Below are 25,684 nucleotides of genomic sequence, written 5' to 3'. Positions count from 1 at the left end.
AATCACAATACTGGCAGAGCTACAATCCTCCATCTTACCGTCAGTCGTCTACAGCTGGTTTCTCTCCCCAGGGAGGCCGCAAACGAATGCCTCAACAAGGTTGTGATACTAATAGAAAGCAATGATCACATCCGGGTACCAGATTCCTCACCCTCCCAGCGTGTGGGTTCGAAGATTTCCAACTACGTGCACCAGTGGCGTAAGATAACAGATCTTTGGGTGTTGGACAGTGTCATCTTTGGCCACATTCTAGAATTCACTTAGCACCTGCCGACTACTCCTCCCAAATGTGCCCCTCCCCCTCAAAGAAGCTTTGGTCATGCTTGCTAAAGGAGCAATAGAAGAAGTCCCGATGTCGCAAAGGGGAAAGGTTTCTATTCTCGTTTTTTCCTAATAAAAAAAGAATTCAGGAGAATGGAGACCAATATTGGACTTTCGGAATGTCAACAAGTTTCTCAAGAAACAGACTTTCAGGATGGTTACACTCTCCAAGATTCTACGTTGTCTAAACGAAGGAGACTTCATAACCTCCCTCGACATGAAAGACACATATTTTCATATCCCTATCCATCCGAAACATTGGAAATTCTAAAGATTCACAGTGGCTGATACCCACTACCAATACAAGGTACTTCCGTTTGGCCTCAAATTGGCATCAAGGATCTTTACCAAGTGTCTGGCACCTGTAGCAGCAGCCCTGCGATCTCAAGGTCTCCAGGTATTTCCATACCTTGACGACTGGATTCACAAAGAACCAACAACACAAAAGGCCAGTCAAGCTGCAAACACCTGCCTTCAATTGTTCACGACTTTGGAACTCATGGTAAACGAAGAAAAATATTTGTTCCATCCCAGTCAAGTCATGGCCTTCCTGGGAGCATCCATAGATGCTCTTCAATGCAAAGCATTCCTATCACACGAAAGACAGATACAATGGCAAAGAGCATATCAAGAAAAGTCAGTTTCAGTTCTGACATACAAGTTGCTCCTAGGGATGTGTTCTTCAGCAGTAGATCTGGTGCCACTGGCCAGCTGGGAATGAGGACTCTTCAAGAAGAACTACAGAAACCATGGCAGCAAACCTCTTCGAGGATGTAATACAGATCACAACACGCATGGTGGAGACACTGCGATGGTGGTTTCACATGCCAAATCTCCCAAAGGGCCTTACTTTCCCCCAAACTATCTTAGGCTTCATACTGACAATGGACGTGTCCATGGAAGGCTAGGGAGGCCTTCTGCAAGAGTTGGATCTAGGGCAAATGGTCCTCTGTGCAGAAACATTTTCATAAACAGGCTGGAGCTCAAATCCCTTTTCCTAGCTCTCCATGTGTTCTTGCAAAGCTTAGCAGGTTCCTCCATACTAGTTAGTATGGACAATACGACCAGCATGTATGACTTCAACAAGCACGGGGGAACCAAATCCATCACACTATCAAAAGAAGCGCAGGAGCTATGGGATTGGACGACGCATGGGATCTCGTTCAAGGCAGAACATGTCCGAGGTCTGCACAGTACTCTGGCAGATACGTTAGGCAGAATTCAGTCCAGTTGTCAAATGGGAACTAGAACAGCTCCAGCTCTACACCGTGTTTCGGATATGGGGAAAACCAGCTTTAGACCTCTTCGCAATGAGAGAGACCCAAATGCCAGCACTATGCCAGCAGGTTCCCTTACCAGGGTTGATGGGGAATGCCCTATTAATGCGATGGTCCAGGACATATGCTTACGCTTTTGCCCCCATCCTGTTAATCCCCAGGGTACTGACCAAGATGGAGACGGAAGGCTTTTGTTTGATCCTGTTAGCGCCACGATGGCCCAGGCAGTACTGGTTCTTGGAGCTTCTCTTTCTGTCGGAGTCTAGGCCCATATGCCTACAACCATCTCTTATGACCAGAGACCAGGGCAAAGTAGGTCACCCAGACCCAGTCTCTTCATTTGCACGCATGGCTCCTGGGTTCCTAGAATTCAGTTATTTGAAAATCTCTCAGAATGCAGGGAAATTATTGCAGAATCCAGAGCGGACAGCAGTAACAAGACATACAGCCTAAAATGGAAGCGATTCTGTTCTGGTGCCAAAGAAACAACTTGCACCCGCATCTAACGCCTCCTGAACAGATGTTGCCATATCTCCTCTTTGGCAAAGGGAGGTTTCACTTTCTCTTCAGTAAATGTTCACCTTGTGGCTATTTCCCGCTATAGGAGATCTCCAAGTTCCCACTCTCTGTACTTCTAGTCTTGTGAAGCAATTTGAGGGGCCTCTTGCGTGCCATTCCCCTCATGCACACCCCTCCTGAATGCAACCTCAACCTAGTCCTCGCTCTGCTAAGGCAGCCTTCCGGGCCAATTGACAAAGCAGAGCTCAAGTTTCTCACCTGGATGGTAGCCCTCCTACTGACTCTCACTTCTGCAAGGAGGGTTAGTGAGAGCCAAGCTTTTACAGTCCAGGAACCTTTTCTTAATTTCACTGATAACTATGTATCTCTGTGGACGAACCTGACTTTTATCCCAAAAGTCCTGACACAGTTCCATCTTAAACCAATAATACTTCAATCCTTTTTTCCAAACTCATCTAGTTCAGCAGAACAAGCGTAACATACGCTGGATGTTAACAGATGTTTACAATTCTACCTACATAGGACAAAAGACCGAAGAAAAACAGATCAGCTACTGGTGGCTTACAGACAGGGCAGAGAAGGAACAGCAGTAACTAAAGTAACTAAAGCCACTGTTGACAGTTGTTTAGCCAAAATATTTCCAAGTTTAGAGTTTTAGATTTTGTCTATCTCTTTAGCAGCACCACTAAGGGTCGAGGACTGGAGGGGGCACCACTTGGGAGATTAGGGCTCATTCAGGTGCAAGTTCACGATGGAGGGCGCCTTTTCTTTTCCTGAGGCTCTGAACAAGCAACCAGCAAACTAGCCCTTGCAGTCACTCTGGTAGTCCTGGGTGCAGGGCAGGCTTCTTCTGTGGGTTCAAGGCAGGCCCCAAGCAGCTAAGCAGGCTTTCCATGTGCAGCAAAGCACCCTTTTGAAGCACACAGAAGGCCACAACAGGCAGTCATCTGAAAGGCCTTCCACAGCTTTGGAAAGTGATCTGAACGATCTGAAGAGTGGATCTGAGACTCCTGTTTATACCTGGTGACTTCTTTGAAGTAGGGGAAGTTTCTAGAGAATTTATTTGAAGTGCTTGTAGTTTTCTGACTCCCATGCCCTGGCATTAAGCTGACTATATGAACAATGCAGGAGTTACAAGTGTTTTTTGTGAAGGCAGAGCACAGCCTATCCAGTTGTAAGTGGGGCTGTGCCCAGCCCCACCCCCCATCCTGTGAGTTGATGGCCCATCCATGGAACACTTAGTTCCTCTATTGCGTGGCTGTCTGCGAAGAATAAAGTCCAACTGCCAACTACCCAGTCATGTGACCCTGGAGAGGCTCTTGGCACCAAATAGTTTAGAGCCGGACAATGCCAACTTTCTAACTGTGGCATTTTTCAAAATTTGAACTAAAAATCTAACTTTGCCATTGAAGTGGATTTTTAGTTACAAATTCTCAGACACCAAACATGAAATACGTACTGCACTTATTAAATGAAAGAAGGCAGCCCAGTGTTATCCTATGAGATAGGAAAGCTTCGTAGTGGTGAAAAAAAGTACATGTCCAACCTTTTAATTACCCCAGTATTGGAACTTTCATAGATTCCCATGCTTTTGTATCATTCCCCGTCGTCGGACTGGGAGTCTCGGTAATAAAAAATACCATAGTAGTAGGTACAAAAGAGAAAGGAAAGGCCTAGGCCTCATTCCCTTTTGTAGCATATCAGCCTCTTTTTGTAAAAGAGACCAAACTCTAGGCATCAGCCAATCAGAAGAGCCTCACCCTTAGAACCTTCCTGAAGGAACCTCAGAGCCTCAGATTTTCTACCGCACGTTGTGCTAGGGAGTCTCCATTGAGCTCTGCTCTATTTTCAACTCTTTCTAAAACATTTCTACAGTTATTTCTTCAGGATTTTCTTCAGATTACTTCAGCAAACTCTCTCTTTCTTCAAGATGTCTGAGGTTGAGAAGAAGAAAGCCCTTTTCAAGCCCTGTTCCACCTGTGGGAAGAAAAGGCTTTTTGTGGAGGATAAACACAAAGATTGCATCTACTGCCTTTATCCAGATCACAAGGCAGAGGACTGTAAGATTTGCCGCACTCTCTCCACCAAGACCTTGCGAGATCGTGCTGGAAGACTTCTTACATGGTTGCAGAGGCAGAAGGAAAGGAAACATGGAGTTTCCAGTGATGAGGAAGAATCGGCGTCATCTGCTTCCTCCAGAAGGTCAGTGAAAAGGGGTAGAAGTTCCCCATCTTCCTCTGTGGGGCGCCCCTTAAAGGCTTCAAAGAAAACTCCCAGGGAATCTGATGGCCGGGGTTCAGGAAGTTCCCCTCACCACAGTGGGACTGACAAGGCAGAACTGGTTTCGCCTCCTAAGGGTGAGAAGACAGACCCAGCCTTCAAAAAACCCTCTTCACATTCTTCAGAGAGGAGTTCCAAGTCCTCTACGACGAAGACTTCGTCGACGGTGACTCCGTCGACGACGAAAATGAAGCCCAAGATACAATTGGCCCCGTCGACGGGCTCATCGACGGGAGCGTCGACGACGAAACCTGCGTCGTCGTCGAACAGCTCGTCGACGGAGAGTGTACCAACGACATCGTCGACGAAGACATCGTCGACGAAGAAACCATCACCGTCGATGGCGACGACGGCAGTGTCGTCAACGACGGCAGTGTCGTCGACGACGGTCATGTCGTCGACGAGTGCATCGACGACGACGACCATATCTACATCGACGGCGGGCTCGTCGTCTAGGGCGTCGACGACATCTGTGATTCCTATATCATCGACGAGAATTTCTCCTGCACCGACGGAACAACCGACGATACTGGCTGCGGAGAGACTGGTGACGATTTCTTTGACAAGAATCACGCCTGAGATGACGTCCCCGGGAAGGGTGTCTTCTTTGCCACCCACAGTGCTGTTTGACCAGGATGATTCTGAGGGAGACGGACAGGATAGTTTTGAATATGCCAATAGTCCATCTCCGCTTCTCATCAAGAGTCAGGACACGGATTCAGAGGAGGCATATGTACAAGGCGGGGGCGAATATCAACAGACGGCCCACTCTAGGAACTATGAGCCACAAGACATGGTTTCAGTTCCGACAACATTCCTGTATGACCTGCACAAGATGCTGCAGGACTACAAGTCGAAGGCTGACAGACCAATATCACGTAGGTCTGCTCCATCATCACCAGTGAGGAGCCAAGGTCATTACACCTGACGGCATGGCTCCTGACCAGCGAGAATACATGAATGTCCCTCTTTCCAAGGAGATCAAGGACATCCTTTCCCAGGCAAGGGCGCCTTCCACAAACAGGACATACAGACTTAAATGGAAAAGGTTCTGTATTTGGTGCAAACAAGAAAAGGTTGATCCGTTCACCTCAAAACCTCATCAACTCCTGCCTTACCTACTCTCGCTAGCTAAGTCTAATCTGTCCCATTCTACAATCAAGGTCCACTTGGCGGCAATTTCGAGATTCAGAAGATCTGATTCTGGTCCTTCGCTATGGTCCTCAAGAATTGTCAAGCAATTCCTCAAGGGCCTGTTCAGGGTCTATCCGCCAGTGAGATCTCCTCCTCCGACGTGGCATTTGAACTTAGTCCTGGCTCAACTGATGAAGGGTCCTTTTGAGCCGATTCACCGCTCAGACCTGAAATTCTTGTCATGGAAGCTAGCTTTGCTCTTGGCCCTCACTTCCGCGAGGCGAGTGGGGGAGTTGCAGGCCCTTACTGTCCAAGAACCGTTTTTGCAGTTCAAAAAGAACAGTCATTTTGCGGACGAACCCCAGGTTCATTCCTAAAGTTCCTACAGACTTTCACCTAAATGAGCCAGTGATTCTAAAGACATTTTTTCCGAACCCTGTCACTCCAGCGGAAAAAACATTACACACTCTGGATTTACGATGTCTCAAATTCTACATTGACCGGACCAAGGACTATCGAAAGTCTACGCAGTTGTTCATTGCCTTCGGCGGTCCGAATAGAGGTCTTCCTCTGTCCAAACAGGGGATCTCGAGATGGATTTCAAGTGCTATTCTGCATTGCCACAAGATAGCAGGAAAACCTCTGGTGGGCAGGATCCGTGCTCACTCAACGAGATCAGTGGCATCTTCTACAGCCCTCTTTGCGGGGGTGCATATCAAGGACATTTGCAGGGCTGCTACCTGGAGCAGCGTGCACACGTTCACTAAGCATTACTGCTTAGAGTCATTGCAGCAGGATGACGCAGCAGTGGGCCAGGCTGTCCTGAGAAACCTCTTCAAGTGATTGGTGAGCTTTCCTTTCTATCCCACCTTCCATGGGTAACACATTTTGTTCTTTCATTTCTAATGTTATGATGTACTTATTTACAAAATGTGTTTATGATGGTTTACTGCTTGCTATTCTGATACAAAAGCATGGGAATCTATGAAAGTTCCAATACTGGGGTAAGAAAACAAGTTACTTACCTGTAACTTTGGTTCCCCAGTATTGGTAACTTTCATAGATTCCCATGCGCCCACCCACCTCCCCGGGGAAAGCTCAGCCTTCAGCAAGTAGGGTGTCCAGCACACAACGGCTACGAAAATCTGAGGCTCTGAGGTTCCTTCAGGAAGGTTCTAAGGGTGAGGCTCTTCTGATTGGCTGATGCCTAGAGTTTGGTCTCTTTTACAAAAAGAGGCTGATATGCTACAAAAGGGAATGAGGCCTAGGCCTTTCCTTTCTCTTTTGTACCTACTACTATGGTATTTTTTATTACCGAGACTCCCAGTCCGACGACGGGGAATGATACAAAAGCATGGGAATCTATGAAAGTTACCAATACTGGGGAACCAAAGTTACAGGTAAGTAACTTGTTTTCTTTCAAGGCACTCTGCCCTATGGGCTACCTAGGGCCTTTCTTAGAGGCGACTTGTTTGTAATATAAATGGAGTTTAAGGCTTGGTAAGGGGGTTATATTGTCCACTAAAAATTGCCAATTTAAAAATGCATACATGCTGGGACATGTTTTAAGGGGCTACTTAAGTGGGTGGCACAGTAAGTGCTGCAGCCCCGCTAGTAGCATTTAATTTCAATGCCCTGGGGACTTGGTATACCACTCTACAAGGGACTTAAGAACAAATTAAATATGCCAATCAGATGTTAGCCAATTTTACCATGTTTAAAGGGGGAAGCACAAGCCCTTTGCACTGGTTAGCTGTGGTAAAGTGCACGAAGTCCTAGAGCCAAAAAAAACAAATTTCAATAGAAAGTGCAGTGTAAAGGCAAAAAGTTTGGGAGTGACCCTTTAGAGACTGTCAGGTCCAACAATTGATTTTTCTTTCTGTCTACAGTATATAGATGTGACTTTACTGACATTTTGAAAGAATGATTGCTCTATCTAAATGAAAGTAATGTATGCAGACATGGTGCTAATCTTTCTATCAGAGAGAGAGAGCGAGCTCAAGAGAGCACAGATGAAAGTCTCAGTGGTATGGTGTTAATCTTCAGCAATTTTAAACTCCCTACTGACTGAAGGAACCCTAGCAGCAGAAACTCGATTTGTAGCAAACGTTGATGAGCAAATCAACCCTCTGCAGTGCGTAGGCAATATCCTTGAAATGACAATCAGCAACATGTTCTTGTCATGCACCACATGGTTAGAATATTGCAAACTATTGTGGGGAATGGCTGAACACAACTGAGACCAAATAGATATTTGACATTGCGGAGAATGGATATAATGTACAGTGGAAGAAAGGTCTTCACATGCTTCCAACCAACAAGAACGTTGAGGTCATTGCACTTGAACCAGCCAGTTGAAGTACTCTTCTAAAGAAGTTAGCTATAGGCAACCCAAATGTTAAAACTTCAAAGCTATTTATTGGTAGTAAGTAACTCTTTTTTTTTTTTTTTTTTTTTTTTTGGGCCATTCATGAATGAACTCGAGGGTGCATAAAATATTTGCGTAAATGACACACATGTGATGTAGGATCTAACTTTTAACCATTTTGAAACGAGGATAAATCCATGTCTGAGAAGTCCCATATATTTTCCTTTATAATTAGACTATGTAACGATGAACTTGGTGTGATGTATTGTAGGCAGAGTTCTATAACTGAGAAATCAAAGAACTCATTTGCAAATCGATATGACCAATAAGAAATTGTTTTTTAAATTAAAAAAATATATACTCAGTAGCCACTTACTGTGCCTGTCCTTCAGCTACTCAACTCACATCCATGCATATCCTAAAAGATTACTTGCCTTTGTCATCTGTAAATTACAATGGTGAAGTTGTGGACAATTTTGTGTAGATTATTGCGCTCTACATCAAAATTCTAACTTTCTTTGAATACTTTTATAATACTTTTACAATATTTCTAATGATTATTGTAGTCTTTAAATTAGTGTTGGATATTATGTCTTACTTATTCAGCTTGACTTTCGGACACCCCCTGGCTTTGATAGAACACGGAATGCAGAAATTGGGAATAAAGACATTAAATTCAAGCACTTAGAAGAAGCTTTTACATCTGAACATTGGCTGGTTCGGATATATAAAGTGAAACAACTTGACAACAGAGAGACACTGGATCATAAACCTCGTGTTACCAATATTGTACCAAAACAGAAGTATTTATCCAAGAAGGTAGGTGTCCTTTTAACATACTCCGATTTTGATTTTCCATGTCTTCATTTAATGCACTTAATCATTTAGCAGTATCCAGTAGGAATGGCTACTTTTTAGGTTTGGATATTCAATATCACCTGCAGTATTTCACTCCAATCTCTTTGAGCATAATGTTAAAGGATCTTCCAGTGTGTGTTATTTTTACACAGTCCTCTATATCTAACTGTTACCAACATTAGGCATTTGAGATTGTATGTTTTGTTTTATGATGCCTGTTTAGGTTTTGTGACATAACTCACCTGATGCCCGCTTTAAAGGTATATGTGGAACGAAGTGCAATGTCTGATTTTTCATTAAGCAAGCGTGAGGCTTTATGAATGGAATTCAAATGGTATGGAAAGGTAAATTAGCATTCAGGGTTTTCATTGTTGCCACAGATGAAACCGAATTTACCGTAATTATATTTAAAAAAAGGAAAAAGGCATTTGATTTAATGGTAAGTTTGTAAATCAATGCAGTGCACTTCCCAGTAATAACAAGGCGTCAGTTTCAAAGCATGACTTGGCCTTAATTTCCCTTTACAATGATTTATGCTTATATACACCCAAATAGCACATACAATTTTATACACAGCAGTATTCGGTAATAATTTAGTCTTTGATCAATGTTTTTCTCTCACTTTTGCTCTTTATTAGTGCTTTATTTAATTCCAAAATATTCTTCACAATAGCCAACACGTGTTTTGTCATAAAGACTTCCGCAGGGCTAAAGATACCAAAAAGATAAGATTGTCCAATTTCAAATAAACTGTAAGTCACTAATATAACCACCACCAGTGACATCAAACTTCCACACTTGTGCGCACACAGTGAGCTTACCTGAGCATAGAGAGTGCGGCCAACATTAGGAGTGCAACTCAAATGCTTCCATATAGAGCCAGCTTGTTAAAGCACTCCTGCAAGTTTTAAAATCAGTGATGGATTGAATATGCAACAGGAGCGAGTTCCAACCAGTCTGAGCTAGCACCAAGAACTGGTATTCTATGAACTTGATGTTTCCAGCCTAGATAAAAGCCCTCCGAGTCACACTCCATCTTCTTTGATTCACCTGCAACAGCTTGGGTTTGGGTTGCAGAGAAAAGGACCTTGAGAGCTGTACAAAGGGAAGTGAAAACAGCCAAAAGGCAAAGTGTTGTGATGGCGCCTCACCTATGGAAAACCAAAGAGAAAACATCGATAGAAAGGGACCCTAGTTGAGACGTCAGACTCCTTTGATTCAGAAAGCAATTACTGAGAGATTGGAAACGTGTCAGACACTTAATCATCGAAACCTCTAGAAGCCCCAAAGCGAGTTTTGGATCAAACCCAACCCTTGGGCCCATGATGACTCGCCCACCCGGATGTGCACAACCACTCAGCTACACTTCAAAATGTTCGCGTCTGACAGTTACATAACTTAATCATTCCTTTTACCCATACTTCTATCTAGTCTGCCCCTCAGTTTTAATTGTCTGTGTGCTAGCAGCGAATGTTCTTCCCTCATATGTTCCTATAAGGAACAATCTGGAATCTCTTTCCTAATTTATATTAGACAGTTAAGGCGACAAATGTTTCTGGGGTGGAAATATTTAGTGTGGGAGGGAGGGGAACGTTTGGTTTCCGGGTTCTGGCAGGTAAGTAGTTTTTATTTAATGTATTTTCTTTATTTTGGAGTTTTATATAGCGCTAGCCAGACCCGAAGGTATCGGAGCGCTTTATAACATTTGTCGAATAAAGTTGAGTAAACAAAGAGTGGAACAGTAAAAACATTGTTCAAAGATGGGTCATTGATCAGTATAAATCACGTAGCTATCGAATGCAGAGTAGTAGAGGAGGTGGTAATAGTCAGGGAGAGTAATGTGTGGGGCAAGAGTAAGATGCTGTAAGGAGTTGTTCTTATCGTAGTAACTGAATCCTCAGTTGATGGCGGATCAGCAACTGTAGGACCTCGTCATTTTGTGAGAGCTCGATTGAGGAAGAGCACTTTGAGCTGGCTTTTGAATTCTTTGAAGGAAGGGTTCGTCCTGACATGTATGGGGATGGCATTCAAAATTCTGGGTGCATTTCCAGAGAAAGACCGAGATAGGGTCTTTTGTTTACGGGTTTTCAGAGAGATGAGTAGCATACTGTTTGTGCTCCTGAGATTTCTTGTCTTTCCCGCTTTGTTGAGTTTGGCGGCTAGATAGGTGGGTTTGCCAGTGTGCAGCGCTTTGTGGGTGAGACAGGCAGTTCTGAAGTTAGCACGCAATTCTATTGGGAGTCAGTTGAGCTCTTTGAGAGCAGGGGAGATGTGTTCATATTTCTTCACACCTGTCACAATTCTGGCTGCTGCATTTAGGGTAGATTTAAGAGGAGCAAGGTGTAGCTTAGCTGTGCCTGTGAGGGTGGCGTTCCCGTAGTCTAATCTGGATAGCATAAGGGATTGCGTGACTTGCTTAAGGTATTTTGGAGGGACGAAGGGTTTGATTTTGGTTAGTAGTTTTAAGTTGAAGAAGGCACATCTTGTGGTGTTCTTGATGTGTTTGACCATGTTAAGGTTGGGGTCTAAAGTTATTCCCAGTGACTTCACGGAGTCTGCTGGGATGAGAGTGCAGTTGAGAGCATCAATAGACTTTAACCACTTCATGAATTGGGGGGGGGTCTGCTCTTTGTTGGCTATAGTTAGGATTTCAATTGTATCTTGGTTGAGTTGCAGATGGTTTTGGGACAGCCATTTTTGGACTTCTATTAGGGTAACATTGAGTCTGCATGTCTGCAATGGTGGAGGTTTCGAGGTAGATCTGGGTGTCAGTTGTTACATTAGACCCTCAATCATTGCTCCCATCCTTCGAGGTTCACACAGTCCACTTGCCTTAATCAGAAACCTCTTGAAGACTGCCTGCTGTGACAGTCCTTAGAATGTATAGGGAGAGCCAAGCTGTTAACCTTCCTAACATGGTTCACATTATCTTGTTCACATATTATCATGGAATATACATTTATGTCAATGACCACACCAAAAGTACACATCCCTCAAATTTGCCAAGCACTATTCGCCATAAGTTCTCTTTGTGTTCACATTGTCCATTCCAGGGTTATGGATATGCATATTCCGGATGTGCATATTCTATTCAGGATACACAAAAGGTTAATTGGTACTGCTATATTAGTACAAATAACCCTTCCCTTAGTGATCACACAAATCTCTGATGATACACAAGGCAGGTATTTAACAACTGGCAGTCAATTAAGTGAAACACTTTGTCAGCATATATATTCCTTCCCAACTTTCAGTTAAATTCATTTTATTTTGGATGAGAAATTGTTTCAAATAAACAGTTAGAATATTATTTTTTGTCAATTTCTTATTAGTGAGCATCAAACAGAGCATAACAAAGAGGGTAATGACCTCAAAGGCACCCGAGGGCGCGCAGGTTCCGGGGCTGTAATAGTCAGCTATGATGGGTTCAGCTTCATACGATCCCGAGGCCTGCTACATCCCCGTTCAAAGTGAGTGATGCTAATTTAAAGAAAATATATCACAAGGAGGTGCTGCAAACCAAATACCCGACCGCCAAACCCCCCGTCCCCCCCCTGTCCCCCCCAAAGAACAACCCCTCAAACACCCCCCCCCCCCCCTTCCTCCAGTGGTGACTAGATTATAATGGAAAAGTAAGAAAATAATACATATGAGGCAAGCTTTGACATGGCATATTTACTAGTGGAGAGGTTAAGGCAATCCCAAAGTATACCTTAGAGGCCTCCGAGTGTTAAAGTGTCGAGAGAGGTACCTATATTTGGAAGAGGTGCATGGCCCGCACTGTCGGAGGGCAAACTGCAGAAGGCAGACCCTGAGACAGAAAGGCTACCAGAGGACTCCAGCTGAGCTCAAAGTCTTTGTAGTTGTCCCGAAAAATGTCCCCAAGACGTTCCATGGAAAGTATCCTCCACAGTCGGGCATGCCATAGCGATGTCGCCGGAGTATCCGCCTTCTTCCATGCAGCTGCACTAGTAAGCTTGGCTGCCCCTAAACACGTCCACATAATCGCCTTGTCGGTGTTAGTTTGCCGAGCTAAGATGGGGGTCTCTAACTCCAAGGAGAGCAAAGTCTTTGGATGCTGGAATTGGATAACCCAGTATGTCTTTGATATGAGATAAAATCTCTTCCCAGAATGGTTGAATCTTCGGGCAATCCCACCATAAATGCCTGAAGTCCCCCTGAAGCCCACATCCCCGCCAGGTCTAACCTTAGTGGGGTATAGGTACCAATCATGTAGTGTTTTATAGTGAGCTTCTCAAAGAGTCATGGACTTGTTGTGTTTGGCAATGTCCCTCCATATATGTGCCCATTCCCCTTCCGAAATGTCCCTACCTAAAACTTGCTCCCAAAAGGTCATGTAGCGTGCCCGTGGAGAATGTATAGTATGTAGCAGCATGCTATAGAGAGCCGAGATAGCGCCTTTCATAGAGCCCGCCCTATGAACCGCAAACTTCTCCATTTCCGCAAGATCCCTAGTAGCTGCCTCTCTAATGTGAGGTGTCATGACCCAGTGTTTAAGCTGTAGATCGTGGTAGTGTTCACTCTGCAGAATCCCGAATTCCTTTTTACAATCATCAAATGTCAAGACCTCCCCATTACGAAACATCTCAGATATTTTGAGGCAGTCCCCCCTCCCTCCAACAGTCAAAGGGCCCTTCATGTAACCCCGGGAGGAATACCGGGTTAAAATGGATGGGCGTGTAAAGGGAAGGGAATTAAGTCCAACCCTCCCTGTGTGTAACCTTATCCCAAATGTTCAGAGTCGTTCAGGGGGGATGCTAAGATATGCTCTGGGAGGACGATCTCTCCTGGGCTTCCAAAGTACATCCCATATATATCGCCCCACAACGGCACGGTCCATATGGAGCCAGTGCTTGTCTGATTCCCTTGCTGACCACTCAGCTGTCACCCGTAACTGAGCAGCCTGATAATATAAAGTAAAGTCAGGCAGGGCCAATCCACCCTGATCTTGAGGGCGTCTGAGCACATGATAGGGCAGGTGCGCCCTCCCCCCCTTGCCAGATTAATTTAGTGTTCAGGGTGCGAAGACTTGGCAACAAAGTATTCTCCAACTCGATAGGTAGCTCTTGGAATAAATATCAAAATTTAGGTAAGACCGTCATTAATTCTCCCCAGCCACTAAATGTAGAGAGGCGACCATTGTTTAAGGTCCTGCTGGAGTTGAGTCAGTAGAGGAGGGCAATTCGCTTTGTACAGCTCACCCAGCTTAGCCGTTAGATACACTCCCAAAGAGAGTAAAGAGTGTTTAGCCCATGGAAAAGACGTCTGGTTTTTCAAGCAAAGCACCTCGGCGGGAGGAAGGGTAAGATTAAGTATGAAGGATTTCGTGAAATTTATCTTGAACCTGCTACCTGCTCAAAGCTTCGTAGTTCTCCTTGTACCGCCTGCAACAAATTCTGCCGATCCACAATTGAAAGGAGGATGTCGTCGGCAAAAAAAGAAGACTTATGCTGAAAACCGCTAAAGGGAATGCCCCGTATCATCGTTGGACCTGAACCTGACCGCCAAGGGTTCGATACTAAGGGCAAACAAGAGGGTTGAGAGGGGGCACCCCTGTCGGGTTCCCCTGCTCAGGGCAAAAGGGGAGGAGGTGCAACCGTTTACCATCACGCGAGAGGTGGGATGATGGTAGTTGGCTTTCACCATATTAAGTGTCTCCAAACCCGAACTTCCACATAGTTAAAAAGAGGAAAGCCCAGTCCACCCGATCAAAGGCTTTTTCCGCATCGAGACCCACTAAAACTGCAGGGATCCTAAACCTAGAAGCTTTCTCTATCAGATGAACAGTGCGCCTGATGTTGTCATGTGTTTGCTTACCTTTTATAAAGCCGGATTGGTCAGGATGGATTAATTCCGGCATCAGATTCTCCACACGCGCTGCTAAGATTGCGGAATAAAGTTTAGCATCTAAATTAAGAAGCGCGATGGGTCTATAGGAGCCGCAGAGCTGTGGATCCTTAACAGGTTTGGGGATTACCGTGATCACTGCCTCCGCCATAGAGCCGGAGACCTGCGCATCGGAGGCGATGGTTTGAAATAAAGCCGTAAGATGAGGAATGAGATCTGCTGAAAAACACCTGTAAAAATGAGCTGTCAGGCCCCGGGGCTTTATGCAGTTTGAGTCTAGAAATAGCCTCCCGAACTTCCTCCTGAGTTATAGGGGAATCCAACGATGCGGCCGATGCCCTGGAAAACTGCTGAAGAGTAAGGGTATCTAAAAATTGTTGTTGCCGTGCTGGGTCTGGAGTAGTGGCCTGATAGAGCTGGCCATGGAAATCCCCAAATATGTTTGCTTTAGTGGAGTCAGAGTGTGTGAGGTGTCCCTGGTGATCTGTGGTAAATAAATAATTTATTACCGGATCTATTTTTCAGAATAATCAATAAACAGGTAGCTCAATAAATAAGAGTCAAGATTCGAGGTAGCTGGAGTTTACAGGCTTTTAATCAGGCATAAAGGACAGGAACAGGACAGCCTGTACGGGAATAGGATGGCAGCTGCCGGGGACAGGATCTGGGAGCATAAGGGGTAACTTTTAATAACAGTGCACAATATTTATAGTTAAACAAATACATTACATTCAATACAGTAGGCGTAGCAGTAGGCGTGGTTCATAGCAGTCGCGAAAGATAAGGGCAAAATGATGTAACAAGAAGGCGTGTACAGGGCGTATACATAGACATGTGATGCAAACGTAACAGAATATGTCATAAAAGGGGCGGAAACATGGAGGGGGCTACCTGAGCAGCTGGGACCTCTAACCTAGTGGTGCGCGCAAACTGGCAATGACGTGTTACCAGGGAGAACTGGGGGGCTATGACTTCTGCGCTAGAAGAGGAGACTAAAGTCTGGAGTGTCAGAGCGACATGTACCCAGGCATATCTAGTATCTGTTGTTTAGAGTACATGTTGATAGAATCCAAAAGTTATCAGGGTAAAGGCTACTTGATACTAAGACTGGTGCATGCATAATTCTATATGTAGTGCGTGTGCGAGGAATATTCTATGAATATTAATACAGTATTTCTCTTACATGGAGACATAAAGGCTAGACCATGACGGGAACTATTGATGCGATTCAGTAGCTTAGGAATGCAGAGAAGGAGGGCTGAACTGATAACTAGAAACATAACATGCTCTTGGCAGACTGGGAGACAGAGCCAGGCAGGGCCGGGCACTGCGTGGCAAGAAGTAAGCAAAGGGTCAGGGATACAGGTGGGGGCTGTATCGCTTCTCGGAGAGGGTTCAGGAGACAGGAGCTGAATCTGAGTCCGGGCCCTTTTGAGGCCTAGAAACGGGGACAATTCAATGAATTAACGTGCACACTGTAAAATGTGGCAACGTAGGTATACATAGGCTTGATATTCGTTGCTTTCACGAAGACTGGAAACTGGCATACTAGAAATGGACACAACTATAATTGCGTCTTTAATCGAAGAGGGGAATACATGCATATCGATCATGCACATATAGCATAATATGGGGAACACGTAGGCACATACAACATGGCAAAATTTACTTTTCCACATTCCCTCCTTGTGCCCTACGTTTCCATCAGGAAACATCAATATTCATGATACCATCTATCATTTCATATAGCATCATTTGCTCGTCTCGAATTGTCTTGGAACGGGATTTAGGACTAGGAATACAAGAGGTAGCACACATACCGCAAATCGCAGGGCCACATTGTATACAGAGGCAGCAACTGAATATGATCATTACTGCAATACCTAGAAATGACAATACTTTCCATCCCCAGGCAGATATGATACTCCAGAGCCAACCGGACCATGTCCAGGTGCCTGGATTTTGGTGTAACTGATTGGCAATTTTATGAAGTCTGGTTATAGCTGAATAAACAGACGGCGCGTTATTAGGAATGAAAATGCAGCAACTAGATCCGATGACTCGTCATACTGGCCGATAGAGGAGGAGCATGTAGTCAAGAACGAGACGATTTTGGAGCACGACAAATCTCATAGCAGATTGCTCTTCGGTTAAGTTACCTAGAGCAGAAGTAGTCTCATTCACTACTGCTTCAAGGGTTCTGGTTAACCTACGTATTAACTTACTATTCTGGATAGGGCCTATAAAGAAGAAGAAACCTTTATTGAAGTCTTGATACTGTTCTAGAGTAGTTTCAGTTTGATCGACAATTGGGGACTCGATCTCCCTTCTATGTCTAACGTGTACTAGATGTGTGTTTCTGTGATAATCAGATGGGGCTAGAAAAACTGGTGGCAGTAGGAAGGCAATGTAACATGTTCCATCCCAATCGAGGGGCAGACGAACATATGCGGTCTGACCACAAACAAAATAAGAATGACGTGAGGCTTTGAAAATAGATTTCCCACTGTCACTATACTCGACAGTAGTAGTACAATCACTATGTCCTACATGTGCGGAACCATTCTTTCTGACACATAATTCGCCTTTGACTGGTAGTACTGAAATAGCAGGTAAGTCTGGAGTAGTATCAGACTGAACATTCAGGACCATAAAATTCGAAGAATAATTACCTAAATTATAAACTTCATTTTCTAGATCTAACCCTGTTCTATGGGAGAGACCTTGCTTGTCTGGAATACATGTTCTATTCAGAAGGGACATATCATTTGAAGATGACGTTAACGTGGACCATGCTCCACACGAACCATTATGTGAAAACGGATAAGGAAAGAGTGGTAGAACTCCCTTCGGTGTCTGGAAAGGGGGGAGTCGACCACACACCCAACAATTAGTGGCATTGCTGGTCTGGTGTGAATAGTGTAACATTCTTATAAATGTATTATTTCTCATAGCAAGACGATAGGATAACTCGTGAGGAGGCAGATCACTGAATGTGTGCTCTACCGTAGCATTAGAAAACTTATTTACATGAGAAATTGGAAAACATAAATGTAATGCATAACTTGTGCAGGTAACCATTAAACTTAGAAACAATAAAAAACTTAGAAAAACGATACATCTTATAGAGTTTTGACTAACTCTCTCACTATGTGGGTCTATCTCATACATGTCAGAAACCTGTCTAACCGTTTCACCCGAGAGGGACTTAGACAATTAAAGTGGCTGACTTATTTTACTAGACCGGAGCTTTAACTTATACTCCTGTTGCGGAGATTTCTCTAACAGAGGAACTTTCAGTTCAGGATTCAGATCAAAGTCTGGTTTCAGGCAGTCTTTAGAAATGGAACAGTTCTTAGAAAATGTTTGTTCTCGAACTCCATGGAACTTCTTGACGTGGGACAGATGGACCCACCCCTTGCGGCCTTCCAACTTCACGGCCGTGCGGGTGGTCAGGAGAACAAGTCGCGGCTCCTTCCAACGAGGCTCCAGTGGACTTGAACGATCAAAGTTCCTTACAAGGACAAGGTCGCCTGGAATGACCTCATGCGGTTTCACTTCGGTATTGTCTGGAAATGCAGCGGCAACCTGGGAACGACAAGAGCGTAGGGCAGACATCAAGGAAGCTAGGTAATCTGTCAACATATTACTGGAAACATCTGTAATACTGCGGGGTCTAGGTGTACCCCACATATTTGGGGGGCGGCCGAATACGACCTCATAAGGGGACAGACCTGATCTGGAATGTGCAACCATCCTCATGAAAAATAAAGCAACTGGCAGGGCAACTAGCCAGTCTACACCTTTCTCTTTACATGTCTTAGCAATACGGATTTTCAGGGTCTGATTATGTCTCTCTACGAGACCGGCTGCTTCAGGATGGCGCACACAATGGAACTTCCACTGGTACCCTAACAAAAGTGAAACATGTTTCATTAACTCGGATGAGAATGGCTGGCCGTTATCAGAATACACGACCCTAGGGAGTCCATAGCGGGGAAAGAATTCACGAACCAACTGCCTGGCAGTGGTCGCGGCTGTGTAATCTGGAACTGGATATGCTTCTGTCCACCTGGACAAAGCGCATACGACTACAAGGACATACTTGAAACCTCGACATCGCTCCATCTGAATGTAATCCATCTGGAGGACTTCAAAAGGGTGGTCAGGAGGTTGGAATCCACCTTGTTCCACCGGGACACTTTTACCTGGATTGAACTGGCAACATATCATACAGGTACGGACTTTCTGCTTGGCTGCAGCTCGCAAGTGCTTGTTGAACCAAAGGTTCTGAATACTGTCTAACATAGCTTTTTCTCCTAGATGTGCTGGACTATGTGCGGTATTGATTATGACTTGAACCATAGAGTCGGGGAGGAACCATGTGGCTTTTCCCTTCGTCAACCATCCCTGATCTGTCTGGACCCCTCCTTGTTCGGACCATTTCTTGATTTCTTCGGGAGTAGCATGTAACTGTATGTCTATGACATCTTGTGTAGGGTCCTTAACTGTCATACAAGTAGTCTGTTCTGGAGTGGATGTCTGTGTCTTGTTAACTGGAATGTCTGGTGTCTGAGCTGTAAGCTTGGCTGTTCGATCTGCTAGATCGTTACCTTGGGAAATGATGTCAGTAACTTTCGTATGTGCCTTGCACTTCATGATAGCGATAGCTGTCGGTAAATGTATTGCATCTAACAGAGCTTGAATGAGGAGACCATGCTGAATCTTGGTTCCATGAGAAGTCATGAAACCTCTCTCCTGCCAGAGCACTCCGAAGTCATGTACGACTCCGAATGCATAACGTGAATCTGTATATATGTTTACTTTCAGGTTTTTGGCACGTATGCAGGCTTGGGTCAGAGCAACTAGCTCTGCTGCTTGAGCAGACAGGGTGTCAATACGATGTGTTTCTATAACTTCAGTGTCAGTAGTCACTGCATACGCGGCTACTAGTTCTCCTGTACTAGTTCTCATACATGAACCATCCACATAAAGTGTCAGGTCGGGATTAGGTAATGCAATGTCTGTCAGGTCTTGTCTTGGCTTTGTCATAGTGTTAACAACTTCCACACAGTCATGTGTGGCAGGATTTGAAGTAACTGACGGTAACAGTGTAGCGGGATTTAAAATGTTGCAGCGTCTGATTTCTATGTGTGGCTGGAACAGTGTCAGTTCATAACCTGTTAAACGTGCAATTGTCAAGTGCTGAGTCTGTGTTCGGTTTAAAAGAACTTCCACGGAGTGTGGAACTTGTACTGTCAGGGAGTGTCCTAACACTATGGAATCACTTTGTCTGATGGCTAGAGCTGTGGCTGCAACTGACTTGAGGCACACAGGCAAAGCCTGGGCTACTGGATCTAATGTGCTCGAAAAATAAGCACAGGGCTTGTACTGTCCTGCTTGATCTTGTGTGAGAACAGATAATGCAGTACCATCACGTTCTGTGACAAAGAGTGTAAAAGGCTTACTGTAGTTCGGTGTAGCTAGAACAGGTGCTTGGCATAAGGCTTTCTTTAATTCATTAAAAACAAGTGTATGTTCCTGGGTCCAAGGGAGGACAGTCGATACGGCTGCCTCCTGTGTCGTTAACTGTATCAGTGGCTTGGCTAGAAATGCATACTGAGGAATCCATTGTCTGCAGTAAGAAGTGAGGCCAATAAAAGCTCGTACCTCCTTCTGTGTCTTGGGCTGTGGAAGACTCGCTATCAACTGGATACGGTCTGGTGTCAACTGCCTACCCCACTTGGACAGTAAGTGGCCTAAGTAGATCACTTGCTGGACACAGAACTGGAGCTTCGAAGGGGACACCTTGTGCCCCATCTCGGCTAGGAAATACAGAACTGTAAGTGACGCACGCTCGCAGTCACGCTCAGAACGGGCTGTGATCAGTAGATCATCGACATACTGGAGCAGGGCAGTGTCAGTTGGCATGTGAATATTGTCTAGTTGTCTTTTAAGTGCTTGACTATAAATACTAGGACTTTCTGTGAAACCTTGAGGAGCTCGTGTGAATTTATAGCTCCTTCCATTTAAACAAAAACCAAAAAGATACTGGCTGTCTGGATGAATCGGGACACTAAAAAATGCATTCTTGAGGTCTATAACAGTGAAAAATGTAGCTTCAGAATCAATGGCTGTCAATAGGGATGAAATATCTGGGACTACTGGATACTGGGGTATGATACATTTATTAAGTTCTCGAAGGTCAATCACTAATCGATATACTGGAGGTGCATTTGGATCAGTACGTTTCATGACTGGAATGATAGGAGAATTACATACATTGGAGTCGGTTTCTACAACCACTCCTTGAGCAATGAGCTCGTCAATAATTTTGGATAAGGCTGTTACAGCCTCCGGTGGCAATCTGTACTGTCTGATTCGTGGCAAAACTATACCTTGCTTGAGAGTCACACGATGGGGTGTGATTTGCATAAAACCTACATCAGTTGGACCTTGCGCCCATAAATGCTGTGGTACATTCAGTAATCTTGGATCAAAATCACGTAATACATAGTGACCTTTAAAGTCTCTCAAAAACAATCGGACTCCTTCTGGGGAGCAGCAAATTACTGCACCTAATTCTTTCAGTGTTTTAATACCTAACACATTTTCTGGACTTGACTTCGTAAGTAACAAATCAGTAGTTCGGGACAATGGACCAACTTCTAGGGAAACTGGCTTTGAAATTTCATTAACAATAGGCTTTCCTGAAAATCCAAGGGAAACATTTTTAGAGCCCGAGAGCGGAGCCCCTGGAACCTCGTCATGACTGATAGTAGTCCTACTTGCCCCTGTATCAATCAGAAACTTTCTGTCTTTCCCTAATACTTGACTGTGTACATAGGGACCCTCTTGATCTACAGGTATCTCGATGAGAGGCAAGCCTACCTCCCTCCCTAGGCTGTTTCATGAGTACTGTTGATACTCTGGATATTCTGACTGAGCATACTGGTACATTTGCTGTGTAACATGCTGTGTTGCAGCGATGGGCTGCGGTGCTGGAACTGTCTGTTGTGCATTCTGTGGTGACTGAGAAGTCTGTGAAACTTGTTCTTGTCTAGGCGGACGTGGTCTTTCTTTAGTTTTACCAGTAGCTATGTTGTGTTTTAGAACTGCACACTCGTTTATAAAATGACCTGGCTGTTTACAATAATTGCAAGTCCCTTTAACGGGAGCTGCAGGATGACTGACTTGATTTGGACCCCTCTTCTGACTGTCTTGTGGAACAGATTGTGCAACTAATACTTTCATTTTCGTGTCTTTCATACGTCTCCTTTCGTGTTCTTGCTCTTCACTGATTCTATTCTGGTGATACTGGAGCATTTGGAGCATTTGCGACGGGGTATTAGCTTGCCAACTACTTTCGACTTTCAATACTCGATTTTTAACTTGTGGACTTGAATTCTCGACTAGTTTAGAAACAAAAAGATGAGGGTATGACTCGCTACCTGTCTTCAAACCACTGTTAATAAAACATTTTTCAAATCTAGAATAAAAATCACTAGTGTCTTCATCCTGTTTCTGTTTGCATGCTGAGATTGCATCCCAATCTTCCTTTTTCGTGGCTAATAATCTTGGCAAAACCTGTATCAATAACTCGGGCAATTCTTTACACTTGTCCCCAAGACCGGTACCTGGTACTCGTATATTATCTTCAGCTTCTAGAGCTGTCCAATCAATCTTTTTCTCTCCCACCTCCCATTCTTTTTCCTTGAGTTTTTCATATACCCCTGCGGGCAACAGGACCTTTAGCATTTTAATGATATCTGGATACGTGTATTCTCCCATACGGAGCATGTCTTTTAATTCTCGATGGAACCCTGCTGGATCTTTGTCGTGACAGGGAATTAATTTCTTCATCTCTAAGAGTTCCATCTTTGTGATAGGGGTGTAAACAAATACTCGTTGCATTTCACCACCCGCTGTCCTAACTGGGTGTACTTCTCGTAACGGATTCTGTCTATCCATGTAAAATGATTTACTTTCTGGAGGTGAGACATGAACAAAATGCGGATTCAGAAACGTTCTATATTTGTGGCGCTGTTCTAGAATGACACTAATTAAATCGGTACCTAAACCTCTCCATTTATACTGGAGTAACTCGTTCAGGACATCATGTAACGGACCTGGATCAGAATGTTGACCCTCATACAGTGTAATGAGGTGCTGGATCATATACATACCCACCAGTCGCTGCTCGGCTGGGGGCAGTTTCAGAAACATTTGTGCCACTATTTCATCTGGAAAAGTGGTAGAATCAGTAATCCATCGGACTGCTGATCGGGCTAGTTCTTGTTCATGCATGGTGCTAAGTTCACTATAACCGATACGTGATTTCAGAATGTGATCGGTAGCTTGAAATACTTGTTCAAGATTCCCTTGTTCTAGTGCTGGAAGGGGAAAAACTTTCTTGTGTTCTGGGCGTGAATGTCGGTCGGGAAGTCTAGTTCTACCTACATACGCTATTCTGGTAGGATTCTCGTCGTCTACCTCTTCGGTAGGAGAGTCATCTTCTTTCTCGCTTACTTGTGCTGCTTTTCGTTTCTCGTGTAACTTTATTATTTCCCTACGGATTTTCTTGTACATACTGTCTATACAGGGCTGTGTCTTGTGTCTTCCCTCGGCTATGTGGTCACTCCACCTGGTCAGGACTTTCATTTCTTCCGGATCTTTATCCGGATAATCTTGTTCTCTTATTAAACAATTAATTAGAAACTTTAATAGCATGAGCTGAATCTCGACTTTTCTATGAGTCATGGCTTCGCCAATACTTTCTGGATCATCTCCTGTACGGATGAAACGATATATTCTGTCTAGATCTTCTTTCATATTCGGTAGGGTGTCCAAATACTCGGTCACCCGTCTTACACGCAATGAATATATAACCATATCATCTTCGCCTGGGACTGGATCATAACGGCATTCGGTAAGAGCTCGTCTGATATCTGCAACGGACTGCTGTTTGGGCGTACGCTGTAACGCACGTTCATGTAACTCGACTAATGTTACACGTTTGTGTGGCGGCGGGGTACCAGGAGGACCCCCCCCCCGGCTCCTAAACTGGAATCGTCGACGGGTACTATTCGTGCTGGGAGAGTGACTGATGTAGCGGGTACTTGTACTGTGGGCTGGACCGGGGGTACCGTAACAGGTGCTGTAACGGGTGCCCCGGTGGCTGGAGGAACAGGAATTACATTATTTACAGGAGCAGGCGGAACAGGATTTGCATATTCTGGGACTGTGTCGTCCAAATAGGACGAGAGAAAAATATCAGCTGCGGTCGGTTTGTGACGTAGCTTAATCGGAACTAATGGCGGCGGAAAATTACATGGTGCTTCCGGGGTTGCTTTTGGCAAGCCCTCGGCAAGAAGAGGATACATACCCTTAATGAGGGCATTTCTCTGTCTGTCTGACTGTTCGGCTTTAACTCGTTCACCTATTTCGATTAATTCCCTTTCTTGGGCTCTTTCTGAGGATTCCCTACTTAATTCTGACTTTCTGATTTCTTTTTCTGTTCTTTTATGAGATTCTTTGCGCCATAACTCGATGGCATCTTTCTGGGACTGTCTGGCTTTCTTTTTCCATAATGCTTCTTCTACTCGCATGATGCACTCGGCATCCCACGTACCTGATACGGGCCATCTATATTTTTCCTCTAATTCTTTGGTGTATTCCACCCATAAATCTAGATATAATATGGCACTTATGCCATGCTTTTGATACATAAAATGACCTGGACTGTCCCTAGGCGGGACAGGAACTGCTTCCTCGAGCAGACCTTTTCTAGTTTTTAACTGACGTAACTTTGAGAACAGAGGCATAACTTAGGCTGGAGTCTGGACACAATACAATACACGATAAACACAATAATAACTTAAGAAAACAAATCACTCATACCACGACATTAAAAACACATAAAATAACATTTATAATAACAGTTCGGACTACTACCTGAAATACTGAACACAGAACACATGGATTTCTCGAGAACAGAACTTACTGGAACAGAAACTTACTAGAATGACTAGATGCACTGCTAAAACAGTACGAAACTTACCGGTCCCATAAAGAGACACGTCAGGACCCGCGTCCACCTAAGTGAACACTTCGTGTTGGATTTGCGTACCCAAACCCACGGACCAGAGACAAATTAATTGACCCTGTCTAGATACTACCCCAGCAACGGTACTCACCGGGCAGCAAGAACGGAAGGCCTTGGACTGGACTGGACTGCTACGACGACGGACGGACTTCGGACTTCAGTTACAGGTGGGCCTCCGGATACCTCGGACCTTGGACTCTCGGCTTGGGCTCTGGTCGGGACTCGCCGCGTTCCTCCACCGCCTCGTCTGGACGCTGGACCGCAACCTCCGTCTCCTCCGTGGGCCTGAGGGATACTTGAAGCAGAAATATCTGCACGTGCACGGTATGGTTCCGTCACGGCTGCAGAGGATCAGGGGGCCTGCGTGGCTTCTCCGGCGCGTGGGGAAAGGGCAAGTCCCTGTTCGGGCGCCATTATGTGGTAAATAAATAATTTATTACCGGATCTATTTTTCAGAATAATCAATAAACAGGTAGCTCAATAAATAAGAGTCAAGATTCGAGGTAGCTGGAGTTTACAGGCTTTTAATCAGGCATAAAGGACAGGAACAGGACAGCCTGTACGGGAATAGGATGGCAGCTGCCGGGGACAGGATCTGGGAGCATAAGGGGTAACTTTTAATAACAGTGCACAATATTTATAGTTAAACAAATACATTACATTCAATACAGTAGGCGTAGCAGTAGGCTTGGTTCATAGCAGTCGCGAAAGATAAGGGCAAAATGATGTAACAAGAAGGCGTGTACAGGGCGTATACATAGACATGTGATGCAAACGTAACAGAATATGTCATAAAAGGGGCGGAAACATGGAGGGGGCTACCTGAGCAGCTGGGACCTCTAACCTAGTGGTGCGCGCAAACTGGCAATGACGTGTTACCAGGGAGAACTGGGGGGCTATGACTTCTGCGCTAGAAGAGGAGACTAAAGTCTGGAGTGTCAGAGCGACATGTAC

General features: G+C 44.6%; 1 protein-coding gene across 1 annotated transcript in view; it reads left to right on the top strand.

Annotated features, from left to right (window-relative positions):
- The window catches only part of STT3B (STT3 oligosaccharyltransferase complex catalytic subunit B), a 347,362-nt gene that overhangs the window by 282,833 nt on the left and 38,845 nt on the right, over window positions 1–25,684 (top strand). The window contains exon 15 of the mRNA XM_078663938.1: window positions 8,506–8,718. Within this exon, the coding sequence (XP_078520064.1) occupies window positions 8,506–8,718 (213 nt within the window). The remainder of the gene's footprint in view (window positions 1–8,505; window positions 8,719–25,684) is intronic.

Source organism: Lissotriton helveticus, chromosome 10 (assembly GCF_964261635.1).
Source record: "Lissotriton helveticus chromosome 10, aLisHel1.1, whole genome shotgun sequence".
Lineage (NCBI taxonomy): Eukaryota > Metazoa > Chordata > Amphibia > Caudata > Salamandridae > Lissotriton > Lissotriton helveticus.
Note: the sequence above shows the minus strand (reverse complement) of the source record. Positions and strands in the feature narration are given on the sequence as shown.